The following is a 12,407-nucleotide window of genomic DNA, read 5'->3' on the forward strand; positions in this document are numbered from 1 at the left end:
CATCTCCTTGTGGATCTCAAATACAACTACACACTAGCCTGTTAAAATAATACTCTTAATTGAAACTAGAGAGGTCTGTTGGAAGTTATTCATYCCGATAAAGAACAGTACCTGTTTTTTTCTAACATACTTTTCCAAAAACGTAAGAATTTATTAGTAATAAAACAAAGAAAATCAAAGTGTGCAACCCTAAGTATTGAAAGTCTTTGCAAGTTTTTTTTTTCTGTTAGTATGTTTTATGAAGGAGTAGATGAAGGTCATCTACTATTATTTCCATGAGACCCTGATTTTTCCAGTACACCATGCTCCAGGTAAATTAGCGTGGCACTTCAAAAGGAAATGCTGCCAACAGATGTGCGTAGTGGAATTCAGAAGCCATGTAAAGGAGGAAGTGGATGGTCACGCGCAATAATGGGTGGTCATCTGGCTGGTGCAGTTTAATGCTGCACACGAGAACTAGTTCAGTACTTGCTTGTGAGAAGATCCTTTGGTGATGTCAGGAAATTTGGGTACCTGACATGAGACAACGGGATACTGCAAAATTTCAGAAGCACCCTGCAAGTACAGCAATATTTGGAACATGCAGCGTTAGTTTGCCATTAGTGATGGCAAAATCAGGGTAAAGCCCTTCACTCGCCTACTCACACAAGAGCTCCCAGGAGAACAGTAATTTAGCCTTTACCTCATTTGGTGGCACTATGGCAAATGGCTTGATGACAGCTGCCAGGGGGATGTGAGCCTGTTTGGCCATATCTGACGAACCTGGGAAGCAGTAGGTTGTACATCGGATGTAACGAGGGCTCGCGTGCCCTAGAACACGTAACAAAACACAACGACAATATGGTGACCAAAGAAATGTGGCTGTTCAAAGATATACCAGAAAAATAAATTAAAACAGCATAAAAACAAGTGCATATGCTAACTTAAACACATTCTTTTTTTTTTTCTCTCCCTTATACAAACTTCTGTGCAAGTCTCCTTTTACATGTCAGGTTCCTGTCCCACTCTGCAGGAAAAACTTTTCTTCTTTGAGTTTAATGCAGAAATTTAAAGATGTAAATAAATAAATTTTAAAAAGTATATGTAGTAAGAATCTAAACAGAAGTGTCTGGTTTGAAAACAATCATATCTGACAACTTAAAAGTAATACGGATTTTCCCCAATGGAAATGTCGACATCGTGTAAGTGTTGCAGATCGATCCCTAATGTCAAGGTTGCTCTAATGAACCGTTTTAATTTAGAAAACACTCTACTTGTACATACATCGACATGATTATTTAACCTGAAAAACAGAGAGTCCTAAAGTCACTGCACTATTTACTCTACGAAAAAGTTTTGTGCRTTGCAGACAAGAGCACTGAAAAATAATGGGAGTTCAAAAGCTAACTTTGTCATACTCCTTTTTAACTATCAGGCAGCAGCTCTGCTTAGTTTCTTGAAAGGAACTTCAAAGAACTTCCTTGTACTTTAGAACTCCTTTATTCTATTCTCAGATAATGCCAAAAAAGCTTGATGTGTTTGTATATTTTGTTCAATTCTCCCAAGCACTGATAAATTAATGCTATGCTGAATGAGACCATCAGTTTAATCTAAATGAAAGTATCAAGAACTACACATGGAATACGGTATTGACAGGGTCTAAGCAGAGGAAATTGAAGACTGGCAAGAGCTACATGCAGATACACTAGTCAAAGGAAAATATTAAGCTAAGATAACTTGCACTCTGTTCCTACAGCTTGAATAGAAGTTTTCAAAATTCATATCTTAAAGATAATGATGTTAGCCTCATTAGTAATTTTAGCATGGGACTGTATGTTTCTTCTAACACTCATCTTAGAGACTTAAAAGTTCAGAAGACTCTGAAGAGCRTTTTCAACTTGATGTGAAAAGAAAGGTTGTCTCATCTATTCCTATTATTTTAAATATCAGCAATGGTTGAGGAGATACTAGTGGTCTCAGGGCTTTCACTGAAGTTAACACAAGGTGCAAAAATTCTCATCTCCCATTTGTCCTCAAACTTTTCTTTTTAAGAGAAAAGTTTCCATTTCATGCCCAATTTAGAGTAAGAAACATTATTTTAAGATAAGAAATTTGAAAATGTAGTGTATTCTTTTAGCCTTTGATTTTGCCTAATAAGATTCTCACAACAGTAAGATGGACAGTTACCTTGATCTTGGATTATGCAGTCTGTGGTGACAAGAGGAGGAACTTGTCCTCTTGTGTTTGTAGCATAGATCTGTCCTCCCCTAGAAGTCTTATCATTTTCAATTACTTGAATCTGATGAATAAGGAGGACAGTATGAGAAAGACAAGCCATGCATTGAGTTACTTTCATAAACAATTATGCTATAATTTACAACAATAATAGTCCTATACACAGGTGTTACAAACCACATAGATGTGTTTCTAGAACAGTTAACAGCTTAAAAACTCTACAAAATACTTGACCAGTGTAACTCATTTACAAATTGAGCTGTTTGTACAGAAACTGCAGGGGTCACACTATACCTATGGGTAGGCGAGACCTGCACACAGACAGGAAATATGTTGTTTAGAGCAAGTATACTGTCTGCTAAGGGGACACAACTCCCAAAAACTGTAGTAGAACAGAGAAAATGGATTTAGCCTTCCATTCTCCTAGATCAACCTGAGGTGAAAACAGGTTGCATCACCTTATTTGGATGCCACAGATTCATGTTATCTTTTGTGTGSCTATAGTTGTGCTAGATCCTATTCTTCAGAAATGCAAGCGCAAGTATTTTATCCTGCTGTAGCATCAGCAGSAGAGTTTAACTCTCATTTCTCCCCTCTAGTTGTGGGGGAAAAAGCCATATAGGCTGTAACTGAGGTCACTGAAATAGTACTATTACTCCTATTCCTCCCTCAAATGTGCTACCATTTTAGTAATCCATTTTACAGCACAGCCTAACAGTTGTGCTGCTCTGAGAAGCAAGTAAGAGGACAGAGAAGGGGAATTTCTGAAGTTGGCTTTGCCACTGAAGCGGGCATCCCATGTCATTGTATCTTTACACTGCATGTGATTTTGTAATTGTAGCTGGAGAACTTCAGAAGCCTCTGTTGAGAAGCAGAGGGGATAAACAAAATCAGTTGCATGGATTCCATTGATCATTGTCCAAAAGGTATTTCCTAACACATTGGAGATAATGAGGTCCATAATTTTTTTTTGTTCCCTGTAAAGTTTCTGTATTGTAATTTAAGTAGAATACTTTCCTTTACTTCAACATTATTATTGTTTTTTTTCTGGCTCCTCAGCTTGTATACTTATTGCTMACACTTGCATTAGAAAGTAAAAGGTCCATTGGTTGAACAAGCAAACCACTTTGAGACTTAGATCTGCAAAACATCACCTACCATGGTATTCTACAGTTAACTGACCTAGATATRTCATTGCTCTTGGAAATAATTGTTGACAAAGTCCAGATGCTAGTTTTCATAGATGGTGTCACAGCACACATCAACCTCTAACATATGTAAGAAAATATAAATCAACAATGGCTATAGATAAGAAGCACATTTATCTGGCAACACTACTGTAATTATATAATGTAAATATAACAAGATATGTACATGGTGATCCTTACTCCTCATTCCGAATTAGCTTTTTGCCCTTTGCAGACATTGACCCAGATCATGTTTCTTTTAAACATGTCATTTTGAACTTCTCTCTGCTGCTAAAACAAACCTTTTAAGCTATTTTAAGATCCCTGTCATAGTCAAGCCTGTTTATTCTACATGCGTAATTGAAACAAGACATCAGTCCCTGCTTTTATGCCAGACCTCCTCCTTCATTTTTTAAAATCAGGCTAAGCATTTCATCCTTATGTAAAAGCATCAATCTGAAACACAGGGATGAGGGCGCTATCTACACCTGCTAATTATATAGATACTCACTTCAATTTTTAAACTATAGTTTTCAATTACATTAAACTTGAATATTTTCTCTAGCAGAGGGAATTGCAATTGCTTTGTTAACTATTAAGTGATGATTAAAATGCATTGTTACAAGATTTTCTAAGTCTTACACTAGAATGAACACTGGATAAAACAGATACTCTCTTTCAGAAGCAAGAAAAATAGCACTGCATTACTTACAGGGCTTGGAATAGAGTCAGGATCAAGCTTCTTCTGCTGGGGACCTGTGAGCTGTGCTGGACTCCCAGGGAAGGCACCAGGATAAGACAGCTGAGCTCCTGCCATCTGAGGGCCATAATTTGCTGCAGAGTTACAAATGATCACTGATTTAAATTTTTTTATATTAAGTTTTGGTATGAATTTTTTAACATCATTTTTTGCCACACAAGTCATTCTCACTGATACCAAATGCTCTTCTCTTTGTCTTCTGTTCTCAGTAGGTAAAAGAAACCAATTACTTTAGCTCACGAAGTCTGCTGTTTTAGAAATAAACGTAAAGCAGTCTGTGACAACTTCGAATCCAAAAGTTTTCAGGTATGTACATAAGCAGAATTTGTAGTGATTCTCATAGCTATTCAATTCAGGCATTACCTTACCTCTCCATTATTAGTCAGTGCAAGCTGGTCTAGTTAGTTTGCCAACTAAAAAGACAGTCATCTGTTTTACTTACCTGCAGCAAGCACATTATTTGCATTCAATTTCAATTACAGTTATTTATTGCTATAAAAAGCATTTTTGAAAGTTCCTGATGGCACACACAGTACCATAAAGCAGAGAGTTCCCTGCATCTTTTTGTGTAATGAAAGACTCTGTAGTATGTTGAAGCATCACCCATTACCAACCAAATAATTCTGCTTCTGACGCTAATTAATCTACTTGCTACATTCTTTTCCAGAATGCTAAACCTCTGAGGAAAAGGGGTTTTAGCCTACCTTCAATGGAATAATTGACAATAGGGGTCTTCCCATTGCACTAAAAAGAGWATTTTTTAAAAATTTTCCAAGTCAGCAGAACATCATCCATGACTGGTTGCTGTTCCACCACTGATTCCTAAAGTACATTTTGTTTTCAGTTAAAAACCAAACATCCTTCCTTACTTTGCTGAGGATGATACCCAGGCCCCGGGGGCTGTCCTGAAAGTTGCTGCAAGTTAGCATTTGGGGGGCCAGATCCAGGGATCCCATCTTGTCTGGCCATTGGAGGCAACGACGGTTGAGCACAAATGCCATTTACATTATTTGCTGGTGGAGGAATCTGTGATCCAGGTGGCAAAGCCATTTGCTGCTGGGTAGATGGTGGTGGTGGCAGCAGCTGTTGACCTTGAGAAGGTGTTGGACGCCCAGAAGACATGTGAGAGCTCTGAGCGGCACCAGGACCTGAGTGGGAAGCCATATATCAGATAAGTCAAAACCAACAACACGTTGTGTGTCAGGCAATCTATTTTAATTACATACATTTGCAACTTGTATGGAAATATTGCATCTTGTATAGAGGATGCTTTATTACAGGAATTCTGAATGCCCTTTTGTGTAACAATTCAGACTAAGCCTGAGCTGATTCTAAAGCCCATCTATTCCTCGTGGCCCTATTTCCAACAAAAAAAAAAAAAAAAGAAACTGAAAGGGTAGGGGGAGAGGGAGTTCAGTCTTTGACAATACTTGATTAAAACACAGGCAAAGAACTACTTGCTTTTGGAATAATATTTTATCTCATAATGTAAGACAATATTCCTTTTGAGTTAATAATTACTTCTTTGCAGCAAATTCTTGTTTATTTGCATTTAACTATGATAGGTTTAATCAAAGCTAAAACCATTAATTTAATCTGATTTACAACCACTTTCTGGTTTTGGTGTTAAAAGAGGAAACTTGTGGGGATTATTTTGTGTAAACTGATGAGGAATAGCTAGTTCTTTATAAGAATCTAGTTCCAATTGAAATAATAGGACTCTGGAAATATTTGAGTCTTACAATCTGTAAATGCTGGTTGATTTACAATATATTTTTAGTCAAAATCCAATAGATCTACAGKAAAATAATTTTCAGAAAAGACCTTAAACAAAACTAAATTTGGAACACAAGTACTAGTATGTTAAATGTGTTGGTCACAGCAAAACAAGATGCTAACTAAATTCTACTCCTTTTGAGTTGAATAGTAAATTTGATCAGGCCTCAGTAAATATTCAGAAAAAACAGATATAATACAAAAAAATAAAACCAGTGACAACAAGTTTAATTCACGTGGAAAAATTGCACTACCTCACTGTTTAGTTTTTGAAATATTTAAATCCCAGATTATAAGTAAAATTTAAATCAAAAACTAAACTCTAAGTTTTGGACAAGGAAAACAAAAATTGTTTCAAAACAGAGAAACTCTGAAAAACTGGGGGAAATATGCACTATCTACATATTATTGTTCTTGGCTTGCCTGTTATTGACAGGATCAACAAAGAAATCTGAGAAATGACTGATAAGATAACTGATCTTACTGATCCTTCTGGAAGATTCAACAACTTTCTGGAAGATTCAACAACTTCAATTCAGAACTAACTCAAGGGCATTCACTTAAGTAACAGGATGAGATTAAAGATCTAAGAACTTAAGCAAATGATAGTGGTCAAAGATTTCATATTCTGCTTCTAAGTTCAATAATTATTACTAAATTATCTAATTCAGTATTTATCTGTGTTAATTATCATCAATAGCTTAGACGAAAAAGTAAATACTATTAGATAAAACTAATTACCATAGCTATTTATCTGCATGGTGTTGAGCTGGTTCGCAAGCTGGGTTGTGGACGAAGCAGATGCAGTGTTTGGATAGGCTGGTTGTGACTGATGACTGTAGGGAGGATAAGAAGATCCTGTACAGTTTGGAGGTGGAGGGCCTTGAAACCTGAAGGGAGAAATTAATGCAGTTATGAAGAGAAGGACAGCAACCAGTAAAAATTCTAGAAGGCCCAAAACCTTCTCCAGAGTGAGATATTTATCTTCTGACCATTAAAAAAAAGTGCATTTTTGTTAAAATATTCCTGAAGAGAGAGTAGACACTAATTAAAAGATGATGCTATATGATTTTTGGCACACACTTATTAGAAACAAAGAAGTGCAAGTATGTCTTGGCAAGGTAAGAGAGGTATTAACTAGATGAAAGCCTGGTGACTGAAAAAATCTAAGTTCTGAACATATCACATCAATCTCTTTCCATGCTTATGCGGGAAGCTTCCCTATTGGGAATGGGTGAGGACACTGGAAGGGACATTAAGACAATTTCTGTGTRATGAGGCAAGTGAAGACAGAGACTGCTAGGGATTTCCCAACAGTAATGGCAGAAGGAAGACTCAGGAGGGAAGAAACTACTGTGTGGAAATAAGAAAACATAAAGGTGAGAAAGAGAAATGGATGAAAGGAAGAGGTAAGACACACACACAACATGTGGAGATATTTTCGACAAGGTGCTACCTACACTTTGGAAAAATGAGACTGCAGGACAACTTCCACAGAAGAGTTACATTGCTTTCCCTACAACCATTTCTAAAACAGAGGAAGGTCCTATGTATACTAAGGGGAGTTCAATTCACTTTCCCTGAAATTTTTGTTTTGGAAACTTCCTCCTGGCTCTCAGTAATCTGTGAAGAAAACAAGATCACATAGAAGCTGTAAAGAGGCAACTGTCAGAGTTATGATTGGAAGCAACATTTTGCCCTTCCCCCCCCCYCCCCCCCCCCTTCTCTTTTGTAAAGAGAAGCAGCATTTTGCTGAGCTGGCCACATCAGCTCAAATCTCTTTACTRTCTTTTTCCATTCATCATTTTYAATTTTCCAGGACAGCAGCCACTTTTCCCTACACTTTGACACCTTGTCTTCTAAAAAGAACTACTAGTCTCTGAGAGTCTTGTACACACAGTGATAACACACAGACAACAGGCTTCCCTATTCAGATGCCTAATAAAATATACGTAAGGCTTTATTTGAACTATCTGACAACTAAAAAGCGAAGTAAATTAAAACTTCCTCCCACTCCTTCCCTTTCATTTCTTCCTGTGAGCTCTGGAGCCAGGACAATACCACTTCAGGTAAACTCTTTATAGTCTTCCGAGACTTGAACAAAAGGGTGGCAGACACTAATCTCAAAGATTATCACAAAACTGCATTATAAAAAATCGTTAAAATTGAAATAAAGAAACAACGAAGTTTTGGCTGTGATGCCATAACACTGAACAATAGACATCCTAGTACAGGGARAAAACTACAGATATGTACTTGTACCAGCTTCTATTCAAAATTCACTGGCAACTGTTAATCATTAAACATCATCACCTTGGTACCTCCAACCAAGGAGAATTAAGGCATCAGGAAACGAATAAAAGTAGCACAACTCCTACAACAAACAGCAGTTATAACACTGTCTAAATTCAAGCAGAAAGAATAAAAACTAACCCATGATAAAGACCTAACTTGCTGTAAAATGGAACTTAGACTGCACTGTATGATTTGTCAGCTTAACATAACAGGGCTGCACTTGATGATCCAGTCTARAATCGGAATAGGTCAGAACTGTTGAAGCTAGAAGGGATGCAATATTTGGATGCCAACAAAACATCTGAAGAGAAGGAAAAGCAAACAACTTATATCTCATGTATAAATATGTGAAGTCACCTCTGTGGCGGTTGCCCGGGCGCGCTGGGCCTGTTTTGGAGACTGGTCTGGCTGAACTGATGTGCAGCTGGTTGTGGTGGTCCAACAGGGGCTGGAGATCCAAAAGGCACAGTTGATTTTGACACACCTGCCAAACAAAAAATACTACCTGTAAGAAAGTTCAAGATCATCAAGAAATACAAAGGCATACGAATAAGAAAGGATACATTTATGGTCAGGTATAGAAGCAAATATGAAAAAGAAAACATAGCTAAAAAGGGAGGAAATAGTAGTTAGTGATTTTCTAGTGAAAGAATGCAAGTGGGGCAGTAAGGAAAAAGCAAGAATAAGGAAACAGACCCTCTAATTCAATTTGTAATACTGGAAATTCCCTATTACTCACTGTTCTAAGGAAAAGCAATAGGTCCCTTTGCTTTCTGAAGACACTGTCAGAAATAAAACCTAAAAAGACTTTATAAAATTGCCTCCACACACAGAAACAGTAAATTTATGCTAAGAATGGTTTTTAATGCAAAATATTCTAGAACTCTGACTGTAAAAGGGTTAAAAATGTATATAAAAGAATTGAATGAACAGCTTTTCAACTTGTATTTCTTGAATTATCTTCTTTTAAATTGCTGTAACATCAAAAACTTGTTTGCTGAGAAAACTGGTATTTTTCCCAAGTATTCTATTAACCAAAGTACTTTCATGTCCTGACTACGTTAGGTTGTAAATGAAATACAACTCCTGTTATTTTTTGTAAGATGTTTTAGAGAAACTAGGCAATATTATTTTTTTCTCAAATTTCACAGTGACACAAAAAAAAGCAAACTAAGTTTCATACCTGCTTGAGGTGCTGAGTATGAGGAATTAGGGTCCCCATAATGCCCATAAAGAGGTGAAGAAGTAGGTGGCCCAAAACCTGTAGAAAAGCCTCCTATTGCTGGCTGAGATTGGGAATATGGAGGAGTTGCAACATAACCTTGTTGACTCATGATGGCAATTGACTCATTCCAAGTACAGGATCCTCTTCAAGAATCTGAGGGGGGAAAAAAAAAAAAATACCTGCCACTGTTCTTTGGTCTTTTTAAAAGACTGAGAACCGCATACCTCTGYGACAACGGCAGCAGACCTCAGGGTCAAAAATGCACCTGTAAGTCAGAAGTAAATCATTTTGCTTGTTTGATCACCTGCTTATTTAATTTTGTCAACACTACCACAGTTTTACTGCATAAATAAAAAACAAAACAAACAAACAAAAAAACCCTGAATTTATCTGAACAGTATTTGCCTCTCCCAGACCCAAGGGGAAAACAAACAAAAGTGAAGAAAGCATATATAAAAGAAAGYTCAGAAGGAAATTCTCAAACTGCTCTCTTTATTGGGACAATCTAGACTTCTACATCTGAAAAAAAAAAATCTGCAAGTCCCACTTCCCAAATACTAGGTAGTAGAAAAAAGTATCAAATATTCCTGAGAAATCAGGAAAGGCACAGCTGCCAGAATGCAAGGCTCCCCCAGCAACTCTTCTGCCTTRGCCTGCCTCTTTCAGAGGAGGTGTGGAACATGGCAGCATCACATCCTCCAAAACAGCCACATCCCCGGAGAGCGAGGGAGTAGTCCCTGCTTTCAGACGTGCTGGTAAGAAATGACACTAAGTGCACAGCTCCTACTGTCACAAACCTATCCYCTTACATGAGGGCTGCTGGCCCTTTTCAAGGCTCAGTCCTTCTACTTAAAGGAACCTGCAATGTGATGAAAACAAGTCCAAGAGATTCCATATATATACACCTGTGAGGATGAGAGCATTCGCAAGACATTTCATTTCTTTGCTGAAGTCAAATTTTACTAAGWAGGATAAAAGAAACTTTATCTATTCCCATAATCACCATGATGTAAAATCAAGATGAAAAATATGAAGAACACTACAGCACATTGAAGTTACATAGTTACATACTTGGCAGGCTTCGAAGTAGCTACATCTATGTAAACTAGCATTTTATTTGACAAGAGAAGTGTTCTTGTGAACTAGCTCTTCCAGCCCTCTTTACTTGACCTGCTTGGGGTGGCATCATGGAGTGATTTCTGGCCATGCAAACTAGATGGGGCTCTCAGAAACTGTGCTCCAGGAACATGCCTGAGACCTAAGAAGATGCAGCTCCAAGATCACGCTGCATCACAAAAAAATTCACGCTTCATGAGCACAAGCCAGTAGAAGAAAAAGCTATCCCTATTAGAAAGCTTATCTCTAGGMTTTTCATACTAGACATATATTTCTGAAAAAAAAAAAAATTACTGATCTGGCACGTGAGACAGGAAGTCCCTCTAAGATGCAAAACCTCCACACGCATTGCCCATCATACTAAGCCATATTAAATTTCTCAATTCCCTAAGAAAATTGTAAGTATTTAAGCCTTTCAGATATAGTAGACTGGAGAGTTGGCTTCTATTTTTTAGCTAATGAGGTAAGAACAAGAAGAAAAAACGTCCACCCAGAACAGCTTCTAGTTGCCAACCATACTCCTCCCTCCCCACCAGCAGAGATGTGGCACCATAAGCTTTAGTTGCTCCACAGGATAGAAAATCAAAACTAAATTACCTCCTTGCTATCATATTCTTATACATACTTTATATCTATATAAAGAAAGGGACATTCACTCTGAGGCAGCTGCAACAATCGGCACCTTCAGCTGTGACAGCATCCAGGGGAAACTACTTCCTCCACCGCTCGCTCAGAGAGAAAAAAAAAGAATCTTGCCACGTCAAACTTCCCACAGACAGCATAAACACACAGGGCTGGGTTGAGGAGGAACAGGAACTCCTAACCCTAAGCCAAATATCAGAAATGCATTGAACTCGATTCCAGCTTCTGTTTACCATGGAGCACATTTAATGTTTTTTCAAGATAGGCGCAAATACAAACATGCAGTGAAACTGGTTTGGACAGCACCCAAACTGGCATGAGAAACYGATAACCTGCAACTGTTTGATTTAACAAGAGACATACAGAATCACAGTGGAAATCGCATTGGAAAGATGAGATCTGCTAAGCCAAGATCTTTTACTGAGTGTGCTTACTACCTGTGCTGCTAAACAGAAACAAGAATCTTTTCTCCTAGCCTTCCTTAACACTAGTTTCCCATACATCCTTTACATTGAAATTTAACAGCACAATTTATATTACTGATGAAACAAAGCTGTTTATGATTTTTTTTCCCATCTTCTTACTGTACCTGTGCAATGCTTTACTGCACTGGTATCCCTGTAAAGATGTAAAGCTCCATCATGTGCATGGAAAAAGTAGGATAAGAGTTAAAAACACAGGTTCTCAGCCACCTGAAGAAAACTTAGCTAATGCATAGTCTAGAAACAGAGGCACAGTCTCTCCCCAGCTCATGCTGCAATCCGTTTGTCAAATAAGACATTTGCTGGGTCCACGTGCATATTTATACACAGACCCCACACACACACAGAGGCGGGAATACAGCCGCGCACATCAGACTTGCACGCTATATTGCTAATACACGCATTCAGACAAAGCTACGGAAGCGCAAGCCGCGAGCCCCCTCCAACTCACGGCCAGGATTGCAAACGGCCATCGCTCCTTCCCCCGCTGACTGACACCCTCCAGGCAGTAGCGTAACGCCGCAGCGGGACAGRGCTCCGCTGCGGGCTGCCCCGCCGCCCCCAAAGCGCCCGCGAGCGGCAGCGCCTCGCGCCGTTAGGACCGTTAGGAGCCGTTACCTGGGCGCCGCGCGCTGCCCCCCGCCCGCCCGCAGCGCGCGCGCACGCGCCTCCGCTTCGCGGCCGCTCGCCCAAGTGCCACGTCTGAGGGC

The 12,407-nt window shown here is 38.7% G+C and overlaps 1 protein-coding gene across 4 annotated transcripts in view; it reads right to left on the reverse strand.

The window, feature by feature from the left end:
• The window catches only part of SEC24D (SEC24 homolog D, COPII coat complex component), a 188,388-nt gene that overhangs the window by 34,270 nt on the left and 141,711 nt on the right, over nt 1-12,407 (reverse strand). For all 4 annotated transcript variants that reach the window (XM_026034595.1, XM_026034594.1, XM_026034597.1 and 1 more), the window contains 7 exons: nt 9,416-9,610; nt 8,590-8,716; nt 6,679-6,827; nt 5,031-5,309; nt 4,114-4,235; nt 2,167-2,278; nt 683-810 (listed from right to left, as the gene is read on the reverse strand). In XM_026034595.1, the coding sequence (XP_025890380.1) occupies nt 683-810; nt 2,167-2,278; nt 4,114-4,235; nt 5,031-5,309; nt 6,679-6,827; nt 8,590-8,716; nt 9,416-9,566 (1,068 nt within the window). In that variant the 5' untranslated portion in view covers nt 9,567-9,610. The remainder of the gene's footprint in view (nt 1-682; nt 811-2,166; nt 2,279-4,113; nt 4,236-5,030; nt 5,310-6,678; nt 6,828-8,589; nt 8,717-9,415; nt 9,611-12,407) is intronic.

This window comes from Nothoprocta perdicaria, unplaced genomic scaffold (assembly GCF_003342845.1).
Source record: "Nothoprocta perdicaria isolate Ctin4 unplaced genomic scaffold, notPer1 scaffold_149, whole genome shotgun sequence".
NCBI classification, from domain to species: Eukaryota; Metazoa; Chordata; class Aves; order Tinamiformes; family Tinamidae; genus Nothoprocta; species Nothoprocta perdicaria.